At 36.5% G+C, this 15020-nt stretch overlaps 5 protein-coding genes across 5 annotated transcripts; 3 read left to right on the top strand and 2 right to left on the bottom strand.

Annotated features, from left to right (window-relative positions):
* LOC104901086 (oxygen-evolving enhancer protein 3, chloroplastic) lies at window positions 1-2343 on the top strand. The gene is made up of 3 exons (XM_010688632.4): window positions 1-409; window positions 1744-2042; window positions 2136-2343. Exons 1-3 carry the CDS (start codon window positions 106-108, stop codon window positions 2232-2234), a joined length of 702 nt encoding a protein of 233 aa, XP_010686934.2. The 5' UTR covers window positions 1-105; the 3' UTR covers window positions 2235-2343.
* Window positions 2344-5170: 2827 nt separating this feature from the next.
* LOC104901085 (probable transcription factor At4g00390) lies at window positions 5171-6701 on the bottom strand. The gene has a single exon (XM_010688630.4). The coding sequence runs from the start codon at window positions 6549-6551 to the stop codon at window positions 5373-5375; it is 1179 nt and encodes a 392-aa protein (XP_010686932.2). The 5' UTR covers window positions 6552-6701; the 3' UTR covers window positions 5171-5372.
* Window positions 6702-6753: 52 nt separating this feature from the next.
* LOC125494105 (uncharacterized) lies at window positions 6754-8681 on the top strand. Its single transcript, XM_048637672.2, has one exon. It carries the CDS (start codon window positions 7467-7469, stop codon window positions 8616-8618), a length of 1152 nt encoding a protein of 383 aa, XP_048493629.1. The 5' UTR covers window positions 6754-7466; the 3' UTR covers window positions 8619-8681.
* LOC125494106 (uncharacterized) lies at window positions 6939-7337 on the top strand. The gene has a single exon (XM_048637673.1). It carries the CDS (start codon window positions 6939-6941, stop codon window positions 7335-7337), a length of 399 nt encoding a protein of 132 aa, XP_048493630.1.
* Window positions 8682-9468: 787 nt separating the features above from the next.
* LOC125494132 (uncharacterized) lies at window positions 9469-13848 on the bottom strand. The gene is made up of 7 exons (XM_048637707.1): window positions 13761-13848; window positions 11952-12062; window positions 11607-11853; window positions 11413-11490; window positions 10377-11302; window positions 9881-10119; window positions 9469-9804 (listed from the first exon to the last, which is right to left on the bottom strand). The coding sequence occupies exons 1-7, from the start codon at window positions 13846-13848 to the stop codon at window positions 9469-9471; spliced, it is 2025 nt and encodes a 674-aa protein (XP_048493664.1).
* Between the last annotated feature and the right edge of the window lie 1172 nt (window positions 13849-15020).

Here is a 15020-nt window from a genome sequence, read left to right as displayed (position 1 = left end):
TCTTCATACTAACAAGAATTATATTTCCATATTTCTCCCTTTCTTTCGTGTCACACATTATATTTTCAGAGATTAGCATAGTTAGCTAAGAGAGCAAAAAAAGAAATGGCTCAAGCTATGGCTTCAATGGCAGGCTTACGTGGCTCTTCACAAGCTGTTTTGGAAGGTAGCCTCCAGATCAACGGCACAAACCGCCTTAGTGGGCCCACTAACAGCCGTGTTGCAGTTCCCAAGTTGGGCCTTAGTGTCCGAGCCCAACAAGTGTCAGTTGAGACTACTGAGACCAGCCGACGAGCTGTTTTGGGCCTTGTTGCTGCTGGGCTGGCTTCTGGTTCTTTTGTTAAGGCTGTCCTTGCTGAGGCCAAGTCCATCCCCGTTGGCCCACCTCCCCCACCGTCTGGTGGTCTTCGTAAGTATTCAACTCCGGTTCTTTCTTCGTATAACTTTAATTTTTAGCATATCAATTAAAGTTATGACCAATTTTGACTATGTATTGTAGTATGATATGTTGTTTGCTTGGGTTTATTTACTTTTCATATGTTTAAAATTGTTACTGTATGGGCACTAAGACTCCGTTTGGTAGGGTGTAAAATATTTTTTCGGAAAACTATTTTCCTCTATTTTTAGTTTTACATTGTTTGGTTGGTAAAAGAGTGTAAAACAATTTTACTTTAGTGTAAAATTACTCTCCCAATGATGGAAAATTATTTTCCTTTCAAAATGAAGGGAAAACTATTTTCCTTACACTCCTCTCACTATCTCCTTACTTTCCCTTTCATTTCCTCATTTTTCTTACATGTAACCAAACAACGGAAAACTAATTTTGGAATTGTGTTTTTCATTGTAAATTGTTTTCCATGAAAATCATTTTACACTGAAAATATTTTACGCCCTATCAAACAGAGCCTAATTTGTTGTAGAAAGCTTGCCTAACAATGTAGTGCATTTGTTAAATTTCCAAGTGCTCTCTCCTTTCATATATGTCACCTCACATTGATGATTAACCGTAGTAGGATCTTCCTTCGAGGCCTTGCACAAATTGTTTTTGCCTGAATTATTAAGTAAACAAGCTAAAGTATACAAATAATATGTTACGACATATTAATTGAGTGCACTTATATTCAACAACAAATCCAAGTTTCAAACCTTGACCCCTCATATTTGTTTTGACTAAGATCCGTCATTGTTAAAATCTTTAATCATTATTGTTATATACTAAAACTAAAACATTATCATCAAAGCACTCTTCCAATATACTACTATTGTATTTGGTAAATGATGTATCTAATATTACAATATTTGTAATTAAATTTACAACATTTGCATTTAAATATAGATACGAAAGCATATATACAAAAAAGAGTTCCTCTCAATTAAGATATAGGAGTTTTCAGTTCGTCATTGTTTTGAAGCACTGGAAGTAACAATCACTATAATTTTCACGAAAAAGGAAATTGGCATAACACATGCATCTAAATCTAGTATAAAAAAATGTGTAGGTTGTAATCAATCAAATTTACAAATTGAAAAAAGGTTGAGCTATTCACTTAATGATTCTATGAAGAATAAAAAATCTATTGACCTTATGTTCTTCCAAATCAAAGCAATGTACAACCAAGTAATGGTAATGGTAATGGTGTTAGTATAATATTTTCGTCTCTAAATAATTAGCAATTTGCTCGTTGAGTGCTGTTTCTGCTAGGGTCACAGACTAATGTGCATAACCATGTATGTATTGGGCAGCTGGGACATTGAACTCGGACCAAGCAAGAGACTTTAACTTGCCCTACAACAAGGACAGGTTTTACCTTCAACCCCTGTCTCCAACTGAGGCAGCCCAAAGAGCTAAGGTATCAGCCAAAGAAATCATCAACGTCAAGCAATTGATCGACAAGAAGGCATGGCCATATGTCCAAAATGACCTACGTCTGAGAGCCGAGTACCTTCGCTATGACCTCAAAACTGTCATCTCTGCTAAGCCCAAAGACGAGAAGAAATCTCTCCAAGACCTCACTGGCAAGCTCTTCGACAGTATCAACAATGTGAGTAATATACATCCTATTTGTTTCGGTCTAATGTAGGAAGTTATATTGCTTGATTTGGGTGAATGACTAACTCCCTACTTTATGACACAGTTGGACCATGCTGCAAAGATAAAGAGCAGTCCAGAAGCAGAGAAATACTACGGTCAGACCGTATCCAACCTCAATGATGTTCTTGCCAAGCTCGGTTAAATGTATATTGCTTCTAGTCACCTCGTGTAAGAATTCCACGCTCTATATTACCAAGAACAACCATTTTGTATGAATGGAAACCCTTTTAATTCATTTGTAGTTTCTAATATATTTTCCAGCTGAGTCGAACCGCGCATAGATTTTATCTTAGTACTTCTTCAATCATCAACATAAGATGATAAAAGGGTTTGCGAATAGCAAATCTTCAGATATGAAATAATAGCAGAAATTATAATGCAGAAGCCCCATTTACATATTTTTAATCAGATTGGGAACTAGGAAACAAGTGAAAGCAACCTTCTGAAGTTCACCACAAAAAAATCCTTCTGAAAACTGGACGATTTTTATTGTGTACTAATACTGAAATACATCAAAAGGATGCAGTGATGCACAAACACACCATTGCAATTTGTAGCATTACAAAGCTGTAGGGAGAAACTATATATAAGCAAGAGATATGACACCATGGCAGACATCGACACAAGTACAATAATGAACATTCTGCACTTTCAAAATACTTCCAAAAGGCAAAATCTTTCAATGACACTGCATAAACCCTTAATCCCAAAAGATGAGTTCGGCTGCATGACACAAGAAATTCTCTCTTCTTGTCATCTTTTTCGTACATTCACTTCTATTTAGTGTTATAAGTATACAGCATACACACAGTTCTCAATGTATAATAAACAAGAAAAAGTGAAACCCTCAAGGTGTGGCATGAGGAAGACTAGAACACAAGAGACAGCAAGAATAAGGAGGTAGATAGCTCAGAGCCTCAGAGTAAACTGTTGTATCTAAGGCGAGAACGTTCTTTTCATCCTCGCACCACTATATAGCAAACATTTCACGAGCCAGGAAGAACATTCTAATTCAATGGAGTTGTTAATAGACCTCTAGCGAAGATACAATTGAACAATATTATCCTACTGGTACGTTTTAACACAACACTAATGCCTCCCTGAGTCCCTGTTGATTGTCATACACTCTAGATGCACTATGAAGAGAAGGGGGGAGAAAAGGCGCCAACAAATGACAAACCAAGATAAATCCAACTGCACCACACTGTACATGATGTAAAACAACAAATTGAACAAAAAAGAGACAGGTAATTACCGATACTGGTTGAAAGCACAATTACAATGGCAGAACCAACATTTGATGCAAGTGGCAGTAGGTTGGGCAAAGAGTTTTAAACTAAACAAAGGCCTGAGTTATTATGTGTATAACAAAGACAAAAGCAGTGCAACTGCCCAACAGCTACTATTAGTACATATCAGAATTGTTGAAAGGCTGTATGGGAATAATGAATTTGAATTGCTTTTTCCACGTTTTTTAGAGAGTCAACTAAGATGCATATCGCAGAGAGTATGAGCACATCATTTACCCTTATCAGTTTCACTTTTGGTAACTCGGCACAAGATTTCAAGATATAAAGTAAAGCAAAAGATACCCCACCTCTAATGACCCAGAGCACAACTCAGGAAACTAAAACCTAAAGTATGAAGGGTTGAGATGAAAAACAAAACAAATCAGTTCCCCATCCACCATCACCTATGCACAACCATTCCAACTTCACCCCTTCTCGCTTTCTTGCACCAACATATCCTCAAGCTATTACCTCACCCTGGCAAGAGCCAACAGCTTGGTCAGAAGAGGAGAGAGCAAGGAGAATGTGCTCAATTCCCACAAGAGACAGAGCCGGTTGAGTGTGTGCCTCTGACTGCATGCCTATAAGAATGAGCCTGCGACTCATAGGCAGTGGTTTGGTTTAGGGAACCCACTGAAGCCATATTGAAAGCAAGTCTTCATAGGGTAAACGTTAGATAATAGAAACCGCAGTGACTGAATAAGTAATCCACATTGGTACCTCACACTATTTTTCTTTAATTGAAGGGCCATCTAGGGGGTGGTTACAGAAATCCAAATTGTGCGGCATCTTGATGGAGAGAGATAGAGAAGAATGTGTAGAAAGTACCACGACGAAGAGGAAGGTGGTTAGTGTTAGTAATGGAGTTGGTCCATTAGATGCAACAATAATGGCAGAAGAGGAGGATGGTTGAGAATGAAAAGGCAAAGGTATGGCAGATTAGATAGAGAGGTAGCATTAATGAGCCAAAGATATATCGGTGCAATCATGATTTATGAAGGTAGGGTTGTGGCCTTTTGTCGGGAAGATTGAGTAAACGAGTTGTAGTTGGTGGCGAGGCTGTAGCCTGTACTTGATTCTTTCCATAATCTTCAGTAAACATATGCCACATTAGTTATTATGGCAAATATAATAGTATTTCAGTAAAAGATCTAAATTAGTAGACCTCAAACAAAAACCAAAAAAGAAAGGAGCTGAAATCCATCCAATAAATCGAGTGTTCCCTCTCCTGCATAGCTCCTTTTAGACTCCTATGATCTTCCCACATAGATCCTGTTAAACTCCTATTTTCCTACTGACACATTCTTGAACAAGATTATCGCCTCCATGCTAAACTCACTGAATGCCATGTATTAAAGAAACCACAACATAATTGACCAAGACAGGCTACAAGACATCCAACAGCACAAATCAATGTATATCATGAAGTAGTAAAACATATTGAACCAAATTGATGGCATCAACTAAGTGACAGGTATCTTCCAATGGATGCAGCTTGAAAACACAAACGATAACCGCAGAAATGCAGAATCGACAAAGAGCATTAGCTTACACATCTTTATTTCCACAGCAAGGATACCTCACTCACAGCCTCACAGGTAACAGAAGCATAATCAGCACTTCAATATAACATGAAACGAAAATTAAACACATCAACCATCATAGCAAAACAGCAATTAAGATAACGGAGCTAGAGCCAAGCATTGCAAACCAAAAGAAATTAACACTAAACAATATAATAAAAAAAAAATAAAAAAAAAAAAAGCAAGTCAAGTTCAAGCTTGAAATCTAAAGAAACAACTGTACCCTCAAACTATTTAAACATAAAAAGCCTCTTAAAAACAGGGATGTACATCCTAAGGCTTCACATAAAAGACAACCATCGCTAACAATTCGCGTTCAAAGTTCAAAATACCTACCACAAATCATCTAACCTTCGCTTGGCTTGACGAAATCTAACCACATTGAACTTCTTCACTATTACCATCTTGTTAATGACCAAGAGCTTCCATAATCCTCCGACTCTCCTCCTCCTGTGCTTCATGCTGCAGCATCTCCATCTTCAATCTCGCCAACGCCACCTTATCCCACATAGCATTAATCTCAGCCCTCGCCTTGGCTCCCATCTTCTTAAACCCTTCCTTCCTAATCCTATCCATCGAAACCGCCTCTCCAACCTCAACATCCTCCTCTTTCTGAACCCCTTCAATCATCTTCACACCCTTTTCCACTTCCTCCTCCTCCACATTACTCTTCTTATCATCCGCATTCCCAGTCACAGCCACAGTCACAGCCCCAGCCCCAGCCTTACTTTTCACGCTCCTTGGTTTCGTATTCGACTTCGCTGCCGGTGCCGGCCCCCCGGCATTATTATTCACCTCAAGAACCCCATTACTAGCCTTCTCATCCGCAACCCCAGCATCATCCGCAGCAACATTACTTTCCCAAATCTTCTTAGACAGCTCAAAAGCCTGAATTTCATGTAAATTAGTGAGCTTCCTCTTCTTAGCATTTTGAAACTTCTTCCTCAACCTACGAACTTTATCCACCATCTGACCTTTATTAACATCAGCATGCACAGATTTCTTGATAAACCCATAAAAATCATCAACGTCATTCATAGGATCTGCCTTCTTCTTGGCCCTATACTCAATCATACCTTTAAGAATCTCAATCTCATCATCCTCACTAAAGACCCTCTGAAACAACTTCTTGGACCCCTCTTCTTGAGCAGCAGCAGGAGTAGTGGGCCCAGATTTCTCCTTCTTGGGCCTCTTAGATGGGCCCTTGTCTTCGCTTTCAGAGGGGCGTTTCTCGGAGGCGGGTCCAGAAACAGTAGTCTTAGATCTGGGCTTAGGGGAGGAGAATGTTTTGAGTTTGGGGAGAGGCTGGTCATCATCATCATCGTCGGAGGAAGAGGAGTGTTCGAGTACGGGTTTGGGTTTGGTGGTTGCGAGTGCGGAAGTGGGGAGTTTTTTAGCGGCGGAAGGTGGAGGAGGAGGAGTTGAAGGGGGTGGTTGTTGTTGTTGTTGTTCGTCGTCGGAGTCGGAGGAAGAGAGGGCGTCTTCTTCGAGTTCGGTGGAGGAGGAACGAGAGGCTTCTTCCTCGTCGGAGGACTCGGGCTCGGGTGGGGCTTCGGCTAAGGGTTTGGGGCCTTTGCTGCGCGCCATTGAGGAAGGAGAAGGAGAGAGAGAGAGTGTACGAGAGGAGGGTTTGGGGAGTTTTTTGAGGGGGGAAGTTAGATCTATATAGGAGGAGGAGATGAATGAGGGTGAGGGAGTTGGGGAGTGCTTGGGGAAGTGGTGATTGAGGAGACTAGGAGAGGGTGTTACTGGGAACCCAGGAAGAATTCTAGGTATGGGCGTGGCGTGGCTTGACCAATGGTCTCATTGCCCATAGTGAAATAATTAATACTACCTCTGTTTTTTTAGTTGCAACGATTAGACATTTTCTATTCACATTTTATATCTAATCGTTGCAACTAAAAAAAACAGAGGTAGTATATACTACTTCCGTACTTTGTAAGAAATAACTTAAATTTTTTCCTATCACACATTATGTTCGTTTTTGCAGCATTACGTCTAAGTGATGAACAGTTGAAAAACTTTGCTTTGGCTGACATCGAAGCTAAGTTACAAAGTAATGGTAGCACCCTTCGTAAATTTACCGGAATGCCATTTCCAAATGACTTGATTGTATCAGATGGTCAAAATAAGCTCATTATGGATGAGCTTTCGTATGACCAAGAGCAATTACAAAAGGAGTTTCAAGATCTTTATGCTGGAATGACTGATGAGCAGCGTGAAATTTATAATGAGATCATGTCTGCTGTATTGCGCGGTAAAGGAGGTGTATTCTTTGTATATGGTTACGGAGGCACAAGAAAGACATACCTGTGGAGATTATTATGTGCAGCATTAAGGCGTAAAGGGGAAATTGTTTTGCCAGTTGCATAAAGTGGAATCGCCTCTTTGTTGCTTCCACGTGGGAGAACTGCGCACTCTAGATTTGGCCTACCACTAAATGTCGATGAGAACTCAACATGTCATGGCATTAAGCCTGGATCGGACTTGATAAGACTACTTATGAAGACGAAGCTTATCATTTGGGATGAAGCTCCCATGATGCATAAATATTGCTTTGAAGCTCTTGATAGAAGCTTAAAGGATGTTATGCAATCAATAAATCCAGCAAATTGTTATATCCCATTTGGTGGTAAGGTGGTTGTGTTCGCTGGTGACTTAAGACAGATATTACCTGTTGTTCCCAAAGGTAGCAGACAAGATATTGTATTTTCAGCAATCAATAGTTCTTATTTATGGGACTTTTGTCGTGTGCTTAGATTGACGCAAAACATGCGTCTTAGAATAGGATCTGATAAGTCAAATCTGGAAGAAATTACGGAGTTCTCTGAGTGGATTCTGAATATTGGAGACGGCAAAGTTGGTGAACCGAATGATGGTGAAGCCAATATAGAAATTCCTCATGAAACATTGATATACGGAGGAGATGACCCTATTTCTGGAATAGTCGATAGCACATATCCTGATCTACGAGATAACATCTGGGAAGCAAGTTATTTTCAAGAAAGAGCTATTCTTGCTCCAACTAATGAAATTGCTGACATGGTTAATGATCGTGTTTTGTCACGCTTACCAGGTGAAACAAGAACGTACTTGAGTTCAGATGCGATTTCAATGGAGGAAGGGAATTTCGGAATACACGAGATGTATTCTACTGAAATTCTAAATACAATCAAGTGTGGTGGTTTGCCAAATCATAATATAACCTTGAAGGTAGGGGCACCAGTGATGCTACTGCGGAATATTGATCAGACTTCTGGGCTTTGCAATGGTACTAGGTTAGTCGTGAAGCACCTTGGCAATCGAATTATTGAGGCAGTTGTTGTATCTGGTAGTAATGTTGGTGATAAAGTTTTTATTTCGAGGATGACACTTACCCCATCAGATGCAACAAAGTTCCCCATAAAATTTCAAAGAAGACAATTCCCATTGGTTGTTTGTTTTGCAATGACAATCAATAAAAGCCAAGGACAGTCCTTAGCGCACGTTGGTTTATATCTCCCCCGACCAGTGTTCAGCCACGGACAATTGTATGTGGCTATTTCAAAAGTTACAAGCAAAAAGGGTTTGAAAATCTTGATATGTGATAAGGATCGTGGTAACTCATCCGTTACAACCAATGTGGTCTATAAGGAAGTTTTTCAAAATGTTTGAATTGTGTATATAATTGTAATTGACACCGTTTTTTATGTTCCAATAAAAGAAAGTGTAAATGTTTGTTCCTTTAATAATATGTTGTGTATTCGATTTGATTTCAAGTTTTATTTTCACACTCTCATTAATCAAAAATGTTATTGTCGCATTAATAATCTTTTCGTCTATAAAATAATTTATAACATAACCTAAAAATATGGCCTCCCGTGCATTTTTGCACGGGTTAAAAACTAGTTTTATATTAAAGTTGAATGTATGTGTGATGGAAAGCTAGTGGTCTCATTCCAAAAATAAAATCAAAAGAAATGGATAAACTAATAAGGAACATCCCAAAAAAAAATACGAATAAGCTAATATGTGATATAAAAGTAAATATACCCGCGTCTTGGAGAAGTCTACGTTGTCTATGTAAAATATCGTCGGAAAGAAGGTGCCAAGTTTGTTCCCAAATAGTCTCAGGTTTTGTCAAACTGCATGACAACAATAGCATGCAGAAAAGATTGCGGAGATACTGTCCAGATTCTCTAAAACCAGCTTCAATTATAGCATCAATATACTCTTTGTCATCATCTAACAAACCTCTAGCATAACATGCTTCTTTGAATGTTGCATATTGCACTCCATCAACAACGCGTATGTCTTCATAACACGTTGCACCTTTCACAAAATTTAACAATGTCCGCAAATAGAATTTTTCACATGTTCCTGGGGACACACGATAAATTCTTCCGATGCAAAATCCCTTTTTTCGAGGTGTCCATTCACGTGGACCTTGTTGCCATACAAATTTCGTAGGGAATTCAATGTAGCATAGTTCTCTTGCTTCAGCATATCTTTTGTTACACTCCTTTCATGATAAAAATTTTGTCCTCTCAATATTAGGTCTCTCGAGCACGGATTCTAAATCAGCATCATCAGTGTAAAGCACGGTCTGCTCGTCAGGCAAGTGAAAACTCAACCTTTCGACAGCCGGTGTTCTATAATGAATAGTGAAACCAAAAATCCTCCACATGGCTTCACATGGGGATATGTATCGACAATCATAATACATTTTGATTTCATCTATTTCCTTTGGATCTTCAGAGTTTTGACGGTTTCGGTACGCTGTTGCCGTGACTCTATCATACCCCGGCCTTATTGATATACTTAAACAAATAGTTGATCGATCTAGATTGGTTGCACCATTCTACATTAATGTGGGCACGATACTTACAAAACAACTCAAGATTATGAGGAACGACAAATCTATTGTCGAACATGACGCCATTCTTTTCGACGGTTGCACCACTATCTCTTCTCCTGTAAACATGATATCCATCTTCATCAACAGTTGTTCTCTCATTGAACCTTTTTGGGAAATTTTTTGTGCACTTCTTCTCCGTGGTACATGGCGCATCATGGTTCAAAGCACCACTTGGACCATGGATCATGAACTCTGTGACAACATCGTACAACTCTTGATTTTTATCTTTGTTTGGCAGCTGAGCACAAATAATTTTATCTGTTGCATCGCCATTAGGAAACTTGTCATCACGATGTAAGAACAAAAGTATGTGTGCGTGTGGCAAGCCACGCTTTTGAAATTCAACGGTGTACACAATTGTAAGATTGAAATTTAGATAAATGGTTAAGACATGTTATGGGATATTTTTGAAGCGTAAGTTTCAAGTTTCAAAAATACATATACGTACAAAACACTTTCAATAATATCACATTCATGTGTACATATATTTACTTGAACCTCGAAAATTTGATTACATGCTCGTACTCGGCCGAGGATGTTTTTATCCTTTAAATCTTTGACCAGCTGATCAAGTTTCATCTTAAACACTCGACATATAATATCCGGTCTATCTTCAGGTCTTAAGCCCCTCTTCGATACAAACCGTGTGATCTCGGGCCACTTTTGGTTACATGTGAAGGTTATAAACAGATCTGGGTAGCCGTACCACCTACAAATAGCCATCGCATCTTGGTAATTCTCTCTCATGTAACTATGTCCTCCAGTGAAGAAGGCTGGTATAACAACACGACTACCGGTAGATGCACCTTCTGTATCTCCTCGTTCTGTTGCTCCCCTTAGGTTCTTTACATTATCCGCTCTAAAACTTTGTTGGTTATACTTGACAAACGACAATCGTTCAGCTTCCATCATCGTATATCCATCGACGCAAAATTGCTGGCATAGTCGTCGCGAAAGTAGTATGGTGGGGGGCTCATTTTTACGATCTTGCATCCGATACGCAAACCATTCCCTCATAGTAAGTCTGTCTCTTTTTTTTGAATTGCCAATAGGGGGACTTTTATCTCTATGGAAAACATCCACCCGATATCTATCCTCGCCATATGGGAAGAGAAGGGGATACTGCAAAGGTAGATAAGAAGGATGGAGTTCAGAAATTTGCTTTAATTTTCCATTTCGTGTTTCAATAATAATATCTCTTTTATCTGCAGTATCAATGTCTCCAACTATTAACGCAGCAACCTCAGATGTTGTTGGTAAATTATATGTCCTACCATCAATATCCCTCCTTCCAATTAGTTGTAACCGAACATTTTGACACGAATCACTAATAAAGCGATCTCTAGCCATCCTAAAATTCTTTGCAAGAGGATTGTGTTCATCTATCATATCTTGTAATTGTGCAATTAGAGGATCTTCAAAATTTTCGGGATTTCTAGAACTGGCATAAACATTGAAAAAATAGTTACATTATTTAACGCAAATATTTTCATATAAATTTAGTTAGTAAAGCAAGGTAGTATATTTTGTAAAAGGTAATGTGTGATTTACCTATAAGCAGCCTTTCTATTAGCAATCTCATGTTCTGTGTCATATATATATAAAGCTGAGAAAACTTTGGATGCGAGCCTTCATTCGGCAACAAACTACCAATTAAATAATGATTATGACCACCTATTTTAAAGTTATATGGTCCACGTCCTTGAGTGGATGGTGCTTGTATCTTCCCTCCCATCGATGTGAACGAATGCATCATATTATATGGTCGTATGTTCTCGATAAAGTTCCTACTTCTTGGATGTTTTCCTTCAAGCAAGTCACTGAGGAGTTGTGGAGGGCAACGTAGTAAAGGTAGCACAACTTTGCCTTGCATACAGCAAAGTGAGAACTTGGGCTTCTCAGTTTTGATATGTTTTTTTGCTCTTTCCTCGAACCACATCATTGCACCACAATATTCACATTCCCATATTGGATCTCCAATATCCCAATAATCTATATTACAAATTTCAAATTTAAGTATAATATAATTTCAATGTACGTATAAGTTGCCAACTAACTTTCAACTAATTATAAACTTTGTTTTTGAATACCTGAAACATTGTTTTCATTGCTAGCAGTATTGTCAATACTCTCATGATCATCCACCTCTATCTGAAGGGAACGATCAATTATGTTTGACGTGTTAATCTCGGTTGTACTTGCTGTTATACATAATATTTAATTAGTTATACATAAAAGATTCATAACAAAGATTTTCAATTTGATTATTAAAAAACATAAGAAATTGTGTACCTAGATTTAATTGATGTCTAACTTGATTGAGAACTTTTTTACTCTGAGCGACAGTTTTGTTATATTTGCACTTCGTTCTGGATTCTTCTAAACGTAGTAGTTTTCGGTTTCCAACTTCATGAACTCAAAGTAAATAACACGATGTGAAGTTAATAATATTATTTTGCACAACAAATAGTTTCATATGTACATATATACACATATAACGTTAATAATATAAATTCTATATGCTTCACCCAATTGCAATATATCACAACCCAATAATGATAAAGTGGTTTATCATTTGTTGCTTAACCAATCTCTATTTTCACGCATATCTTCCTATCAAAAAACACCCATTCTTCTCTTTACTTCTTCACATTCAAGAATCTTCACAACCCAATAATGGCTCTTCTTCTCCCAAAATCTAAAATTTCAATTGGTGAATTTACATTTGTTTTTCCCATAATTTTAATACGCAAATTTGTTATTTTCTAAACAATGAAGGCATGCAATTCAAGTTTCAAAGGGTGAAGCAAATAGAAATTCTCTAAAAAAGATAGAAAGCAAACAAAAGTTGCATCAATGGCAAAAAAAATGAAGATATATTCATCACCAAGAGTTTAAAACAACATGCATGTTGGTTATGGTGGAGGATCGTTCACTTAATGACAAGCAAGGGAAAATGGAGGGTAATATCAATGAGATCCAGTATATGTTCCAAGTACCTCCCAAAACAGTAAGTTTTATTTTTCATTTTCTTACTATCATTAAAGTTTAAGTTATATAGAAGATAATAAACATAATGCATGTATAATTTATATATCAGTTAATCAAATCTCACATTTTCATGATTAATTTGAATATTATAATTTAATTCATATATAAATCAAGTTTATAAAATAACAACCACAATTTATTTTGGTTATGAATTTGCATGAAACAAAATTTGATTTTTTAATTTTAACCAATACTTATATAATGTTACAATATTTAAGAACCCGTTCACATATTTATTTTTTTCAAAATAAATTTCAGAAATGAAAGACCACGGTAAAAAAAATCATATTCTAATTCATTTGTATATTTAATTCATATATAAATCAAGTTTATAAAATAACAACCACAGTTTATTTTGGTTATGAATTTGCATGTAACAAAATTTGATTTTTTAATTTTTAACCAATACTTATCATGTTACAATATTTAAGAATTGGTTCACATATTTATTTTTTTCAAAATAAATTTCAGAAATGATAGACCACGGTAAAAAATCATATTCTAATTCATTTGTATATTTAATTCATATATAAATCAAGTTTATAAAATAACAATCTTATGTACTGCTATTGTTTTGTTGATGATATTGTCAAAGATGTATTTCTGAGATCTATGTTATTTTTTTCTTATTTATTGATGTTGATTTTTTTTTTGCCAATGACATTGGGTAACTCAAATTGTTAGTCTTAATAGATTAGTTTAGTTATCTTTTTGGTTGGTTGATGATGTATTTTTCATTAATTTTTTCCGACAACTATTATTTTACTGATCATATTACCAATAGATGATTTAGATATTGCATAATAATTGGTGGAAATAAAACCATATAAGTATACATAATGTCTTACCTTTCTCATTGTGTATGTTTCTAGCACGTTTTGTAGCTATTGCTTCCTTCCTTTTAGCATGATTCAACCTTGTTGTCTCTTCATCCATTATCTTATTGATTTAGTTTTTCTTAATTATTTAGATTTTGACCCCTTACCAAGAACTTAATGGAAGGAAACACTAATTAGTTTTACAGTGATGACTAATGCGTTTTATAGAGATGCATTTGTGGTAACACTAATTATAAGGAGTATTTATATTGTAAGTTGTGATAACAGCTATTTTGGTTTTATTTTGTGATTTGTTAGATGAAGGATTTACAATAGGCAATTATTTTGTGATTTGTTAGATGAATCAATCACACGTTGATTGTGATTTCAATCAAAGTAATTAGCCTTGATTTTCGCATATGATTCTTTGCTTGGAATAAACAATTTATATTTGACTTTACTCATATAAATGATTATGATTAATATCATGATTGCAATTTCCTAGCTATTAAGATTTGCACACACTTAAGATTTATGTGTAAGCGACACGTAAGCAATATCTCTCAAACATCTTACATGTGGCAGCTCAACTGTAGAATAGCATGGGAAGATGACATGTTGGCGAATTCATTGAAAACATGACACATAGGCAAATTTTTCTAGCTTTATATATATATATAGATAATAGTTTCTCTTTTCTTCTATGTCCCACAATATTGTTCATCCTAAAACTTTGTGCAAAAGAAACGGGTAAACTAATAAAGACCGGAGGGAGTATATATGTATATATATAGGAATGAAATCTCGTGAAAACCATCTTTAAGCTGAAAACTGAAAACAATGAATCTCAGTCGTCGATCTTTCATCGTGCGGACATAAATTAATTAATCTAATCTGACCGTTTATTCTTCATCGTGCGGTGAATATGTCGTTCATTTGAAACCCTTTTTTTTTAACCAAAAAGTTTCTCTCTCCTCTCTCTTCTCTCCTCTCTTCTCTCTCCTTCCTTTTTCTTCTGGAACGTTTTCCTCTCCTATGAGCTCAATCTTCTTCTTGTTTGCAGCGTTTTTCATCCTCAATTTATAATTCCAGTAAACTTTCAAGTGTTTTTTGGTTTTAGGTTTAGTTTATTTTCGCTTACAATATTTTTTTCTTTGAGTTTTAATTCTTATAATCTCTCGATCTGGTGGTTCGAAATTTTATTGGAACTTTTTGTTAGATCTAGAAGAGAATTTCGTATATTCATATGAATTTTTGCAAGATTTACTAAAATTTCGTTATATATTGTTT

The sequence above is a fragment of the Beta vulgaris genome, chromosome 8 (genome assembly GCF_026745355.1).
Source record: "Beta vulgaris subsp. vulgaris cultivar EL10 chromosome 8, EL10.2, whole genome shotgun sequence".
In the NCBI taxonomy this organism is placed as follows: Eukaryota; Viridiplantae; Streptophyta; class Magnoliopsida; order Caryophyllales; family Amaranthaceae; genus Beta; species Beta vulgaris.
The sequence above is the reverse complement of the archived record's forward strand: the minus strand, read 5'-3'. Positions and strand labels throughout refer to the sequence as shown.